Source organism: Macaca nemestrina, chromosome 19 (assembly GCF_043159975.1).
Source record: "Macaca nemestrina isolate mMacNem1 chromosome 19, mMacNem.hap1, whole genome shotgun sequence".
NCBI lineage: Eukaryota > Metazoa > Chordata > Mammalia > Primates > Cercopithecidae > Macaca > Macaca nemestrina.
In genome coordinates, this window is record NC_092143.1 from 69392134 (window position 1) to 69407983 (window position 15850).

Below are 15850 nucleotides of genomic sequence, written 5' to 3' on the forward strand. Positions count from 1 at the left end.
AGCAATAGGAACGCTCATTCATTGCTGGTGGAAATACAAAATGGTACAATCATTTTGGAAGACAGTTTGGCACTTTCTTATAAAGCTAAACGTAGTCTACCATACAATCCAGTGATGATGCTTCGAGGTATTTAGCCCAATGAGTTGAAAGCTATGTCCACACAAAAGCCCGTGCAAAATGTTTACAGCAGCTTTATTCATAGTTGCCAAAAATGGGAGGCAACCAATATGTCCTTAAATAAGCAAGTGAATAAACAAACTGTGGTCCATTTGCATAAGGGGACATTATTCAGTACTAAAAAAGAAATGAGTTTCAAACCATGAAAAGACATTGGAGGAATTTTAAATACACATTGCTAAGTAACATAAGTCAGTCTGAAAAGCTGCCTTCTATGTGATACCAACTATATGACATACTGGAAAAGGCAAAATGATAGAGCCAGTAAAAAGAGCAGTAATTGCAAGGGGTGGCCATGGGGTGGGGAAGGGAATAGGAGAGGGATGAATAAAGGAAGCACAAAGGCTTTTTAGGGCAGTGAAACTACTCTGTACGATACTGTGGTGGATACATGCCATTAGGCATTCCTCAAAATCCAAAAATATGTACAATACAAAGAGTGAGTTCTAATGTAAACTAGGGACTTAATAATGTATCAGTGTTGGTTTATCAATTGTAACAAATGTATCATACCAATGCAAAATGTTGATAAAGAAAACTGTGTGTGAATGGAAGTGAGGGAGGAAACCGTACTCTCTGGTAATTTTTCTGTAAACCTGAAACTGCTCTAAAAGATAGTCTTTTTTTTTTTTTTTAAGTGAAGGAGAAATAAAGACCTTCTTAGACAAACATGAAACACTTTATTCTCCTTGGCAGAAAGGTGACTAGTCATGTTAAAGCTAAGCATCTACCCACCAGTCTGGACAGCATGGTTCTGTTGAGTTGAACACACATTTATAGGGTACCTTTTATGGGTCAGGCAGCAGGCTTGGTAAAGTGGGGTCAGGGATGCCTGCATCCCAGAGCTCAAAGTCTAGATGGGCAAATGGAGGCACACAGACGGTGATTCTAACTATGCTGCATTACCATCACTATGAAATGAGATACCATTTCCCTACACCCAGGAGTTCCTACAGGACAGGAAGGAACATTCCTTTGACGTATTTGTTCACCAGGTGTTTTCTGAGCAGCTCTTCTGTCCAGGCACTGTGCTGAGGTTATGCAGTGAACAAGATCACCCTGCCCTGACTCATGGTGCTTGCAGCAAATATTGGGGGCGTCTCCACAGTGTTGAGGCAAGACCTGGTTTCTAGTTACGTCACTTCTCGTAGGGAGGGGATGAGCAAGGTTTGGAGCAAGAAGGGCGGTTTCCCCAGTCATGTCATAGAGGAATGGGGTTAATTGTTAAGGTTGCAACCTCTAATCTGGAGCCTTCTGAAACTGATGGAGCCTCTGTGTTCCAAGATCCCAAGAATATAGGAGCAGAAACACTTTTCCAAATTGGCTTAAAGACTCTCTCTTCCAGGATTTCTCTGTGACTCTGATTAAAAGAGAAAAAGAAGAAAGAGGAGGCAGAAGAGGAAGAGAAAAGTAGGGTAAAGGAAAGGCATTAACCCCACCACCACCCATTCCAGTCCCCTAATCCAATGTGTTCAGGACATTTTAGCAATGTTTTCCTAAATACTTTAAATTCATTGTCAGTAGGACTAAATCTAAGACAGTTTTGCCATGGGGACACTTGGCTCACTGTAGAGATATAACGGATCTAGCTATGAAAGGACTTCACCAGTTTGCTGAGCATAAAAAACTAATTATGGGGCCTGATTGAGAAAAGCAGACGTGTGGCTTATTAACATAAAGTGGAGACTAATAATTGCTGCTATGTGACTGATTCTGTGTTAGGTGCTTAACATGTCATGTTATTCCTTTCTCCCACCCTCTCTCCCTCCCTTCCCACATGATTATTGAGTGGTCTGGCACATGTCACTGAAGATACACTGCTGCCAACCCTTGTCCTCAAAGAGCGTGCTCTCGATTGGAAGAGACTGGCAGGTCCATGGGCAAGCCCAGTATGATGACATCCATGTGCCTATGCTAGGGAGGGTACAAGGTATCGTGGCAGCACATAGGAGGGACACCTATCCAGCCTTGTGGGAGCAAAGGCTCTGGGGGGGGTGATATCTAAATTTGGACCTGAAGCATGAGTAGCAATTAGTCAGATAAGGGGAGAGGAGACAGCAGGAAAAAAGCCAATTTCAGGCAGAGAGAACAACCTCTGCAAAGAACCGAAGATAAGAGAAAGTCAAGAAGGTCTGACTTGGCTAAAGGGAACTAAAGTGCCAGCAGCTGTGGAGACTAAAGATAGCAGGTAGAGTGGTAAGAAAGGAACTGACAAGAGCTTGGCAAACCAGGGTAAGAAATACCCTGAGGGCACTGGGAAGCCACTTAAGCCAGGGAGAGGACCAAGCCAACTGGCTCTTGCCAAAGATCTCTCTGGAGGGAGTGTGGAGAATAGGCCGGGAGGAGAAGCCAAGGTGAGAGGCAGAGAGACTCCTGCAGTGATCTAGGAGGAAATGATGGCACCTGATCTAGGGATGCAGACAGCTAGGAAGTTTGAAAGAGTTGCAATCAAAAGGATTTGGTGATTTATTTGAGATGAGAGTGGTGTTGGAGAGGAAGAAATTAGGGAGATGCCTAAGTTTTCTGGCGATACATGTGGCACCTTAGCTGAGTAGAAAACAGATCTGTGAGGCTGGAGGAAGCAAAGATGATGATTTTGGTTTTGGACATTTGATGTGGAAGAGCCTGAGGATCCTGGGAGAGAGTCTATGAATCCAGAGCTCAGGAGAGAAATGTGAGCAGAGAGAAAAATACCTAAAAGTTGTTGGCATAAGGGTAGCGATTACAATGTGAGATTTATTTTTACAACAATCCTTAAGGCAGATATTACTACCCTTGTCTCCCGATAAGGAAGCTGGGGTTCGGGAACCATAAGTAACTTGCTCAGAATCAGTCCGGGAGCAGGAGAGCAAAGGTTTTTAATCTGTGCATTTCTACTCCACAACGCTGCTTCTGTGTAAATGCATTTTGGATTTGGCCATATTGCTTGTATGGAGTAATTTTCCACTTCTAAGAAATCTGAAATGCATTCCTTTTTTTTTTTTTTTTTTTACAGGAACTCACATAAAGAAATGTCACTGTTTATAGCTTGAACATTGAACATTCCTTTTTCGGGGCAAAGACAAAATACATCAACTTTTTAATGAGAATTTCTTTTTGCCTGGACAGAATGATGCTTGGCCCCAGAAAGTATTATAAATGTCCTTCCAAGCCAGACCTGCAGTGATGGCAAACCTGGGTGTCATACTGACAACTTGCCTCCCTTGTGTGTCCCCTCATGCTAGACATGTCACAGGAGTGTTGGCAGAAGCAGACAGCCCATCTCCATCACTGATAGAGGCTGCCTCCAGGCCTGCTGGCTCCCTATTCAGCTACCCCTCCTTCTGGGACACCCACTGATGTCACTTGTCTCCTCTTTACGGGTATTTCCACTTCTCGCCCCACCTGACCCACAAATTCTACCTCCTTTCCTAGTCCACGTAGTGCCATAGTTGAAGGCTTTTCTAAATTCCCATTCAGAGGGAAGCTGGATGTTTATTGCAGTGACCTCATCCCTCTTGGCGTCCTCCTCCCACCCCCACCCCCGCAGGCACTGCCATTTTCATTTGCATGGCCTCAGGGGTCTTCCACTGCGGCGGGACCTGCTTCGTAGCTGACACAAAGGCTCAAGCTCTAACCTCTCACACTTTCTCATATAACAGCTCATCTGCTTGTGGAATACATTTGTTTGTGATTACAGGCCGCATACAATACCACTGCACAGGGCCCATGTGATGGCCCGGGCCATGAGAAAACACATTAGTAATTTTTTATGACCCTAGTGCAACCATGCAGGATTTCCCTAAAACAGAAAACATGAAGGGATTTTATTGTCTTGCACTATTTAGACATCCCTTATGGCTGATGCGTGTATATTGGAACTAACAGAACACAGGACTTCCCAGACATTTTGAGTTGAGAGGTTTCTGACTCCAGTTAGTGAACACCCCTGGTTTATCTACTCTGGGGGAAGCAAAATGCACAAGGAAATTACAAACAAAAGGCATCAAGGTCTAGACTATTTTTCTCGGTATAACTGACTTCTGTTCTTAGATGAGTTACTCTTAACAAGTCACTTCTGAGAGTAATGTGAGATGATAAACACTGGAAGAGACCGACCGGTGAATCCCCGAAAATTCTCACTGCTCCTTTTGAAAAACTGTCCATTCGACAAGACAGGATCTGGCTTTCCTGTGTTTTCTCTCTTTGTTTCTCTCTCTCTATCACATACACACTCACACTCACACACATACACACACACACCATCTAGTAGTGATGTCCAAAAAGAAGATAGTAGGCCTTCATTGGGTCTACGTACATGGCCTTAAGAATAAGCATATATAATTCCTACAAGAAACTATTCCATTTTTGGCACTGTTGCTGGTGTTAAACGTCCACCCAGGAGTTTTTTTGACAAACTAGCAGGAGAGAACTCGAACGATTCTAGCCCTCTGAGAGGAACTACATTGGAATGTTTTACTGCCTATCTATGAAGGACACACTAGCTCTGAATCTGGCTGCTCTGGGAGTGTGTTCCTGGGTGTCTAGGGAATGAATATAAGTCAGCCAAGAGTATGAGAAGGCAGCAGACACCATGGAGAGACAACTCGCCCTAGAAAACAGAGCCTAGGAAGGGCCTTAGGAAAAATGATGTTGCCTTGTGAATATAGAGTGCCAGTAGTTGGCATGACGGTGCCAACTATTCAAATCACATATAAATTAGGCTGCCTTTTTAAGCTGTCTATCAGCCTTCAAAACTATGCATTCCATTCAGTGACAAAGGGTGAGAACCTGGCTGAGCACTTTTGTTTTAAGAGCTATGGGAAAAACATGGGAGACAAAGCAGAATAATAAAGGACAATAATATTTGGTTTTCACGTACAATTATGCTACGGTTACAGTAACAAATTTGCCAAGGTTCAAACAGATTTAACCTCTCTTTAAAAACTAATCTGTTGGTGAGATACTGTGGCAGGAAAAGCTGTTCATGTCATCTTATTCCTAACAGAATGGAAAAGACCGGTTTCTGTGATTTTTCTCCTCCCCCTCACCTGTAGCCTCTGCTGGGATTGGGTGTGATCATTATCTCTTGCTCACAGCTCACAGGGAACATAGGGTGGGCTCGCCCTCAAATGTAAAATGATATTGATATGCAACATCAAATGTACCCTTGAAACAGAACACTGATTTGCGTATTTCCTTTTTAATATTCAGACTCATACATGTTGCCATTTCTACTCACCAGATACCCTGAAGGCTATGTTCTGAATGCTATTATATAAACCTTAAAAGGTATCTTTATTTAACCAATCAAACATTGGAAGGAAGCACTAGCCCAGTCAATCCTGCCAAGCCATCACAAGGAGATCCTGCTGTAAGAAGGAACTGGGTCGATCTCAGGGGCTAACCTGAGGTTAGGCTTTAGGCTACCTATGAATTTGCATCTCCTCCTTGGAGAAAGGGTCTTGTACTTTTTGGATTCACTGTGCTGGGGAGTGAAGTGGATCGCTAAACCTCAAGGGTACACCCAGAGACTAATTAATTAATCCCAGCATAAGGAAGACCTGTCCACATTCAGTACACTGGTGAGGCTGATTATATGGTGTATGTAGATGCAATTCATGAATTGGGATAGGAAGTCATGGCAACTTAATGTTGACAGTGTTGTAATGAATAAAGCGCGTCCAAAGCTTGGTAGGTTAGGTGATGCCTCTGCAAAGCATCACCATGAACCTACCAATGGAAGGACATTTTAATTGTGTTTGGCTTCTTGTATTTCAGCTTTAGATCACATAACCTGTGGAGAGCATCCGTTGGTTGGCATGTTTTGCTGAGTTCTTTTGTAGTTTATTAAATGTGGAAGAAAGAAACTCGGCTCCCAGCTATTACCTAAGATTCACAGGGCTTTGCTCAATTTGCAAATGTTCTTTCAGTGGTTGACTTCATTCCCTTCTCTCCACCCCAGGTTTGGCTATTCTTAGAAGGGGAATTAAATCATTGAAATCCAAGCTTCTCAGGTTTCCCTGCCCCCAGGGAGAGTAGATTTAGAGTGTTCATAAGAAAATCAACTCATCCCTAATCAACTGGCCCAAAGAGACCCAAAGTGTTCCCCGCCCCCGCCTTTGACAATCCTTCCAATAAAACTTCTTCACTTTTTCTGTCTTTAGGTGGGGAGCTCTCTCAGAAAGTTCACACAGTGAGTGTGGTTTGTGCATTCAATATTAAAATCTAATCATTGTCTCTTGAGGGCTGAAGAATGAAAACACTGGATAAGAGCCCACCTCCTGGCTTCATGCTTGTCAGGACCAGGATCTATTAACCTTTTAAAGAAATACTGATAATAAAAAGCAGACAAAGAGAGCTATGTGAATTGGCATCTAATCAATAACGTTCTGGGTTTTCTCCCCCTTAGGTTACTCGAGCCGCATGAGCAAACAAGATTTTACTGTTCCAAGCCCTGCTGTCTTGTGCAGATCTTGGATAATGCATAACTCTCTTGCACACCCCCATTCTCTTCTGAGACATTTTATTATTATTATCATCATAGAAGAGGTCAGATTCCCTTTAATTAAAGGATATACAAGTCAGAAACTCCCCACCTCACTTTCTCCAAAATTAAGGAATTGCAAGGCCTGGGTTTCCCTCCCATTGCCTGCTGGCTGGACAGGACCCCAGTGGTAGGAGGTTGGGAGGACATGGTGCAAGGATGTGGTGTGAGGACCTGCACCGCCACGCCCAGGCAGCTACTTTCTTTTTCTGCATTAGTTCCTCATGTTATTTGACCTAGCAACTTTGGATGTGGACTGCATCACCTTTTTGGAATGATACTTTTTACTCATTGAACCTTTTGCCCTATGGCTGATTTACTTCTCCTAGGCTAAAATTGGGCTCATCCTGAACAGGCGTCTTCAGTGCGGCAGAAACTTCAGCATTGGTGAGTCTCCTCCGCACAACTGGTGTCATGGGATGTTCTGGTTTACCTTTAGTTTACTTCCCCTGTCTGCCATCTCATCCACTCCTCCAGCCCTTCTCTCCTGCTCTCTCCAAACTTGGTCCCAACCCTTGACCCCTACTACATATATCATCGAAAGAAGAAATGCATAGATGACTCTTTGTGAGCAGAGTCGATTCCTTATTTCAGCATGGGTGTGCCTGATTTCCTAGGTGCATGCCAGGCAGCCCAAGAGTGATGCTGGATTTGACCTGTCATCCTTAATCTCTACCGATGGGGTGTTTTGAAGCACTGCCTAGCCAAGTTCACCTTGGTGGACCCTTTAGGGGAGCACTATGATGCCAAAAGAAATCACACAACACGAGGAGGAGGGAAATGAAGGGTAAATGGTAGTTTACAAAGACTTCAATTTTTCCATTAAAAACACAAAAAATCTATGTTCCAAACTGGGACTTGAAGTAGGTGTGGTCAGTGCTATTGGCCAGTCTCTGCCATAGAACGCTCCTCTTAAGAAAAAAAAGAGTAGGAGATTATTTAAAGCACCCAGTTACTCTCACTAAGTTCAGATCTTTTCAAAATTAGACCAAGAAAAATCCATTTCTATATCAAGCATGCCTTCCAGAATGAACTTAACTGCACACAACTTTTCAGGCCTGATCTGAAATCCTGTTTGAATTCCAGCCAGGCCTTGACCCCAGGGGATGTGAGAAACAGGAGTGGCGAAACCAGTTATTGTCTATTTTGTTAGATGCTGGAGTTGAATTTGGGAGCATGATTAATGCTAACTCCTTTTCCCCCTCCCTCCAGCCAACTGCTCAAATCACCCAGGCTTCTTGCAGGATAAACATGTCTGCTAGTTTGTTCCCAGGAATTCTCCTATAGTTTTCCTTGTAATATATTAATCTGCCCCTTTCATCGCCTTTCCCCCAACTTAACTGGCACCTTGCCCCTCCACTCCTTACCTGTTTGAACCTGGATTTGAAGGCTTGGATCCTCTTGGGAGTCTGTGCACATTTGTCAAAGCTCAGTCAAGGTCCCCCAAGCCAGAATGGAGCTTGCTTTTCCTGGTTTATCCTCTATTCCCAGGACCTCGGTTGTCTGTTTCTGGTGCTCAATCATTATTCCTGTGGAGGAAAGTAATTTTTAATATTTTCAATAACTATTTAAGGAACCTGAACAAATATCCACATTTTAAAAGAACCCAGGCCTAATGTGTCCTCTTTCCCCAACCACTTCCCACAGTCACCCAACATTTAAGGACAGCCTTTGATGAGGCAGCAGCTTGGCTGTGTCTTCACTACACGATTCAATATCACCACCAGCCTTTACGCAGGACTCTGCACATGGCAGGCTCTTGATAAATGGGCTCTGGTTAAGTGGATAACCTTATGGAACAGAGTTATCAGTTGAACCTTTTTATTTGTTGAGATAGGGTCTCACTGTATCACCCAGCCTGGGTTGCAGTTGCACAATCACGGCTCACTGCAACCTCAACTTCCTGGGCTCAAGCGATCCTCCCACATTAGCCTCACAAGTAACTGGGACCACAGGTGCACACCACCACACTCAGCTATTTAAAATAAATTTTTTGTAGAGGCAAGGTCTCACTTTGTTGTCCAGACTGGTTTCGAACTCCTGGACTCAAGAGATCCTCCTGCCTCAGCCTCCTAAAGTGCCAGGATTACAGGTGTGAGCCACCACACTGAGCCAGCCTAACTTTAAAACAGAGAATAATGGAGTTCCAGCATAATTAAGTGACTTGACTAACATACTGTGATCTGATTGACTTCGCCCTCTGTCCATCCCTTGTTATCTTTGTCATATCCATGGCCCTTAAAGCCACTGTCCCACTGGTACCATAAAGAGGATTGCCTAACACCACTCATTACTTCAGAAATGCATGGTGCTATTTATGGAGACAGCATGGGTGACTGACCAGCATGGTATTTTTCTTCTTGGCCTTTGGAATGTAGCCTACAGCATTTGCTCCAGAAAACCTCACACAGATTTGTGTTTGCAGAAAAGGGTCCAAAGACTTAATTATTTTTTGGGAGTGCTAGTATTTGTCCTTTGCTAACCGGGTCATCCTTCAGACAGAAAAAAATGCTGTGTACGACCCAGCCAAGGCCGCTGCTCAATGGAGTTGATGGCAGGCCACAAACTCAAGGCCCTGCCCACAGGCCTGAGCATGTCCAGAGAATGAAGTGCCAGAGGGCAGCTCTCTGTGTGCACCCCTGCATGCCTCTCTGTCTCCAAAGCCTTTGTCCAAGCCTGAAGGAGACTCTGAAAGCAATCCCCACTTGACCCTTCTTGATGGGTGTTTGCATTGAGCTGAATGAGAAAAAGGCAGCCAGCCCCTTCAGACAGAAACACCAAAGCAGCCTCCAACAGGCAGCACCATGGCCTGGGCGTCTCCATGACTTGCAACATCTCAAAATGTGCGTTTCCATTATTATCGGCAGAAGCTGCCACATCAGTCCCTCTTGGGAAGAAGAAGTGTCATTAAGTAAAAACTTTAGAATTTCAACATGTGGTCTCTCTGCCTTCCCAACAACTGTTTTACAGATATGTTCACGTGACTAAGATTCTTGCTCAAAATCCGCAAGCATTTGAGAGTAAATTATCAAGGGCCCAGTGGTGGGCCCTGTCATCTTCAACAGTGTGTTCTTGGGAGTTCTTTGATTGGCATAGGAGGGGTTTGATCTATGAGTCCATCGGAGCTGCTGGCTGTGATGACCCTAAAGGGAGAAGGGAACTCAGAGTCTGGAGGGGAAGGTGCAGCATTTACTCTATAAATTCTTATTATATCTTCACGGTATGCAGAGCGGTGTGCTAGGTAGAGAAGGACTTATAAGCAGGCCCCCTCCCAGCTCGCTAGGTCAATTGACACCTACCAAGGAGTCTCTGTTCCAGAAGATGCTACAATTCCAAATGTGGATGTCAGCAGCCTCTAGGGTACCTAGATAGTATTTATGTCAGCAAAACTGCATTTAGAGTGACAATAATAATGTGGGTTGGTGAGTCCTCTCATGAAATCAACACTGATTTTATCCTTTCTTACATGTAGAAATTCCCAATGTGTTTTTTTTTCCTAAAAAAAAATCTTCAGCTTATTTTAAAGCACTCACAGCTACCATTTGTAGAGTTGTTATGATAGATCAAATAGGAGAATGCACTTAAAGAACTTTCCTTTAAAAGGCAAAAAGGACTGTGGATGTCCTCAGTAAATGATAGATGCTATGATCACCCTTATCACGTCATTGTAGTTGTCGTCATTGTTGAGTGTATGGCTCGATACTTCCTTTGCTTGCCTTTGAACAAGAGAAAAATCAATGAAATCTGAGAGGTCCAGAGTTAAAAAGCTCCTCTTTGTACTATGACTTACGCTTTTTGAGATGTAAAGTGAAGATGAGTGTGCCTCCATTTTTTTTTTTTTGAGACAGAGCCTCACTCTGTTGCCCAGTGCAGTGGCGTGATCTCAGCTCACTGCAAGCTCCATCTCCCAGGTTCACGCCATTCTCCTGCCTCAGCCTCCCAAGTAGCTGGGACTACAGGTACCCGCCACCACGCCCGGCTAATTTTTTGTATTTTTAGTAGAGACAGGGTTTCACTATAGCCAGGATGGTCTTGATCTCCTGACCTGTGATCCGCCCACCTCAGCCTCCCAAAGTGCTGGGATTACAGACATGAGCCACCATGCCCGGCCGAGTTTGCCTCCGTTTTTAAACTGCTGGCCCTTGTGTGAGCAACAATGGACATCCCATTTCAGTGGGATTATCCTGCAATTTAGTACCTTTGTCAAGGAACCTGAAAAAGTCAAAGAGCCTGTGTACATGCTTCATGTCTTATTGACACCACACCTTGGAAGTGGAGGGGAGAAGAGACTCAGCATTTTGTAAAAGTATATCATGTTCTAGGCATTTCTTACAGGCTATGGGGTGAATTCCCAAAAGTCATATGTTGTGTCCCTTCCCAAAATTCATTATGTTGAAGTCTTAGTGCCTAGTACCTCAGAATGTGACTTTATTTGGAGATAGGGTTTTTAAAGATAATTAAGGTAAAATGAAGTCATATGAGTGGGTCTGAATCCAAATATGCTTGGTTTCCCTATATGAAGAGAAGATTAGGACACACATACGCACAGAGAGGAGACCATGAGAAGACACAGGAGAAGGCGGTCGTCTACAAGCCAACGAGAGAGGCCTCAGAAGAAACCAATCTGCCAACACTTTGATCTCAGGTTCCAGCCTCCAGAACCATGAGAAAAGGGAACTTTGTTTTTTAAGCCACCCAGTCTGTGGTACTTTGTTATGGCAGCCGTGGCAAACTAATACAACATATATTAACTCATTTAATCCTTTGCACAAACCAATGCATTACTACCACCAATTTGTAGATAAGAAAATTCATGATTTGAGAGATAAGGAACTTGTCCATGGCCTCACAGATGGTCAAGTAGCTTGGCCAGGCTTTGAATCCAGTTCTGCTTGAGAATAGCTGACTTATGGTAACATTTTAATAAATATTAACATTTATTATTTATTATTCCTATTGACTTCAAGAAGATAATATCTAATTCAGGTAAGTACTCCACCAAGATGACTAAAGACATGCAGATCCACGAGGGTGCTTCATGTAAAACAGGAGAAAAACACATTGGCTCTCTTATAGAAAAAGTGGAACCCAAGTCCCACAAATATTGTTTGAACTCAGCATAATGTTGCCTTTACCTTCTCTAAGCCATGGATTTTTTATAGAAGCCTTCAAGAAATGGAACTCATGATGTCAAAAGCACATGGATTGTAGGCAGAATAAGAGGCTTTTTTTAAAAAAAAAAAATTATGTTCTAAAAAGTGTTGTGTTATGATACATGGACACCCACTCTAAAACCAAAAATGTTTTTCCAAATAAGATCCTAAAAGTGTTTGCCCTAGTTAGTCTAAGATAGCCCTTATGGCAATGCCAAAGATTAAAGTTTGTGTTCACAGTTGTTTTAAACCAAGATATTACTCTCTGGCTTTTCAATCATATTTTTATTCCTTTTGTGCATCTCATCAAAGCATTTCGATTAGAACAAGTCATTGAGAAGGCAGAAGCCAAAATAAACAGTCGAGTTTAAATTACTACAGTGAAGGGACCACAGTTTCACTCAGGCCCAAGTTATGGGGACTTTTAATGATTCTATGAGGTTCTAGTATTTATGGAATTGGCTTGCACATAGATTTTTTTCTTCCTGATTTATTTCTGAGTTCTAAAGCCATCCATGAATTTTAATCCTAGTCTATCTTGTCAAATTTTTTTTCTGATGGGCTTCTCAGAGGTTCCAGTCAGCTGAGGGTTTACTTTTCCTTGGAGCTTATTAACTACCATCACTTGGCCCGAACCAATAACCTCTGTCCAGCAGCCTGGCCACGTCACCCATGTTTGCTACATGTGACCCAGGGGTGCTTGCCAGCTCCACTGCTTCTATCCCTGCTTTCAGAAGTAACCAAGAGAGGATGTCATCCATTGGAAATAAAGCTAGGGTACAAATTCATTCCCAGATGTAGTATTTGCTGGTGTCTTTCTGGGCTGGTCAGGAGACACTGTGGCGTGATTAGATACACACTTTTTGAAGATGAACAGAGTTGGCTTAAATCCCGACTGCCATCTTCAAGTCACGTGACTTTGAGTTACTTGATCAACCCAGGCCTTGGTTTCCTCATTTGTTAAGTAAAGATAACAACTACCTGGCAGTTTTGTTGCAAAGAGTAAATGAAATAACACAGGTGACGTGTGTAGGCTAACATCTGATGCAAGGTAGATGCGTAAAACGAAGACCGTGCATACATGGTTGATGACTTCACTAATGTAACTTCCAGTGCTTTCTGTGTGATTGAGATTCCATTTTCAACAGGACAAAGCCTGCTTGCAGAGGAGAAATACCACGGCAGCTTGATGTGCAACTGGGACTTAACCTCACACAAGACCCAAGAGTCCCCACGGAGGGCATTCTCCATGTGTTTCAACTTGGTGCATCATTCACCAAGCATGTTCCCTCCGGAAAAGCAGGAGACCGCCCAAGGTTTGGATGAGTTCAGGGAAGCATCTGAACTTTTTGGGCGCTATCCCATCAAAACTAGAGTTGTCTGGGTTTTGACCGCTGGGGCCAATATTATTTTCTGTCTGGGCTTTTAAAAAAGATCAGAACATTGGGTTAGTATTCCCAGTTCTCTATGTCATTAGAAGCTCTTCAGCATGAAGATTCCACTAATTTCAACCAGAATTGAGTGGATAAAAGAGATGAGTAACGTGAGAAAATGAATGAGGAGATTGGCACTCAGCGGGGGAAGTTAGGGACTCCAAGGAGAAAAATAAAAGCTGTCTTCATCAACTGGCCCAAGACAGTGTGGGGGGATTGATTAAATGTGATTCTTTCCAGCACTCTGTTCTAAACCTCTCCTACATTACATAAATCAGAGTCAGAAATATTTGAGTTTGAATTCTATTTCTGATATCTATCAGATGGGGTGACTTCTTACAACCTCTGACAGCCTCAGTTTCCTCACTGGTAAAATAGAAATATTAGTAAATATGTAGGATCATTCATTCATTCATTCATTCATTCATCAACAATATTAGTAAAGCACTTAATCTGGCATATAGCAAGCATCTAATAAAAAGTAGTCCCCCCTTTTAAATTTTCTATGGAATCTTATAATCCATGTACTTAGATTTTAAGGATTTCATATTTATACTCCAACTTTTTTTCATTTTGCCTAGGAATATATTCTCACCTTTATAAAAAACATACTTGACCTTTTAGAAACCACATAGAAAAAATTTAAATAAGAGAATGCATTCTTTTAAAATCAAACCAGTATTATCGATCCTCACTAAAGTGTAAATCTCAGTCTATGGAATGTTTCTCAATTCACTTGAATGAATATTCATGACAGATACAACTTGGCTATGCCCAAATGTGTATCCAATGCCACTATGCCATAAAATAGCTTGACAGTTAGGCACCAGGATAGAAGTGTGGTCAGTGACCCAGTGCCCATGGACCCGGCACACTCCCACTACCCCTAGCTCCATGAGGGGTTCCAGAAACTTCCACTCATGCTGGATTTTCTTCCAGTGCCATGAAGGCCGGCAGAGTGAAGGCAGCCATTTTGCCTTCATAGAGTGTAGGCCTTTGCAGGGCTTTTAATACTTCCCCCAAATAGTATTGTTTGTCTCACAAACTTAAATAACTTATTTGGGAGTAGTATCCTTTTGTTTCTCCCCCATTTTGATTTTTGATCCCTTTTTCTTTCAGCTTCCTGGGTATCCTCCTGACTTATCTGGGACTGAATCTTGCAGTACTCTTGTAGAAAACTGTGATGTGAAATACCACACATTGCTTTCATTAATATGTCACATTAAATCGAAAATCTCAAATCCAAATCAAAAGTTGGATCTCTTAACGTTGTTCATACTTTAGGAAAGTCTAAGGGCTGGGAATAATCTTTCTCATGGGCCACACACACACACACACACACACACACACACTGCAGATTCTAATGGTTCCCAACACTTCTTTTTTACCTCCTCACCATCGTGTATGTAACATATTCCCATCAGTGGCATTTCTCCTCAAGGGCAGTGACTCTGGCCAACTTGTAGCTTGAAAAAGCCCCTCTTCCCGCCCTACAGTCTTGACAATCACATTTCTAATCTCGTCAAGAGAACTGGATTCCTCCGGCCTGCTCTGAGGGCTTTATTGAGGAAAGCTTGCCCACACTGTCATGCTTTGAAGGAAACAAAATCAACACCTTAAACTGTTTTGGAGACAAAGGGTCCTTTTGGAATTCCTTCAGGGCTTGCCCAGATAGCTCCACTGACAGCCTCTCTGCAGTCGTCCTGTGTCCGCCATAGTGACTTGTTGCTCGGCCTGCCACGCCTCCTGCTGGGGCCAGAAAGCTCCTCCTAGCCCCTCCTTCTTGCACGGGAACAGAGAGAAGGATCACCAGACAAAGGCTTCGGTTTTCCTTATGAAAACACAATGACCTGCTAAGAGATTGTGTAGTGGGCCCAGAATAAAAACAAACAAAATAAAACAAAACAGAAAATTTTCCTCATATTTATAATATCAAGAGTTCAAATTTCCTGACAGCAAATAAGTCAAGGAGGCTTATAGGGGAAAACAAAATAAAGCATATCTCCTTGGGAAGGGTTCTCAGAATATTTCACTTCCTAGAGTTGCCTGAACTGTGACCTGTGAGAATGCACCAAATGAGGCTGTCATTCACGGCCTCTCCCGTCCCTCTCATCTTTTCCATCAAAGAACAAGACTGACACAAGAGAAAAAAAGATGGCCGGCCTGGTGGTCCACGCCTGTAATCCCAGCACTTTGGGAGGCCGAGGAAGGCAGATTGCTTGAGCTCAGGAGTTCGAGACCAGCCTGGGAAACATGGGGAAACCCCATCTCTACAAAAAATACAGAAGTTAGTCAGGCGTGGTGACGCATGCCTGTAGCCCCAGCTACTCGGTGTGGGGGCGGGGGTTGCTGAGGTGGGAGGATCACTTGCACTTGGAGAGGTTGAGGCTGCAATGAGCCGAGATCCGGTCATTGCAGACTCTGTCTCAAAAAAAAAAAAAAAAAAAAAAAAGAAGAGAAGAGAAAAAAGAAAGAATGGCAACACTTGCCCTATCAGGAAAGAGGGTAAAAGAGCAGAAAAAAGAAGGAAAGAGATTATCGGACGTAATAGGTAGGGGCT

At 43.1% G+C, this 15850-nt stretch overlaps 1 protein-coding gene across 9 annotated transcripts in view; it reads left to right on the forward strand.

Moving 5' to 3' along the window:
- Positions 1-15850, forward strand: part of LOC105464895 (uncharacterized) — a 488640-nt gene that overhangs the window by 379879 nt on the left and 92911 nt on the right. For 8 of the 9 annotated variants that reach the window (XM_071085560.1, XM_071085561.1, XM_071085555.1 and 5 more), the window contains 2 exons: positions 7034-7091; positions 13006-13173. In XM_071085560.1, coding sequence (XP_070941661.1) covers positions 13047-13173 — 127 coding nt within the window. In that variant the 5' untranslated portion in view covers positions 7034-7091; positions 13006-13046. The remainder of the gene's footprint in view (positions 1-7033; positions 7092-13005; positions 13174-15850) is intronic. The other variant, XM_071085558.1, reaches the window with a different exon arrangement.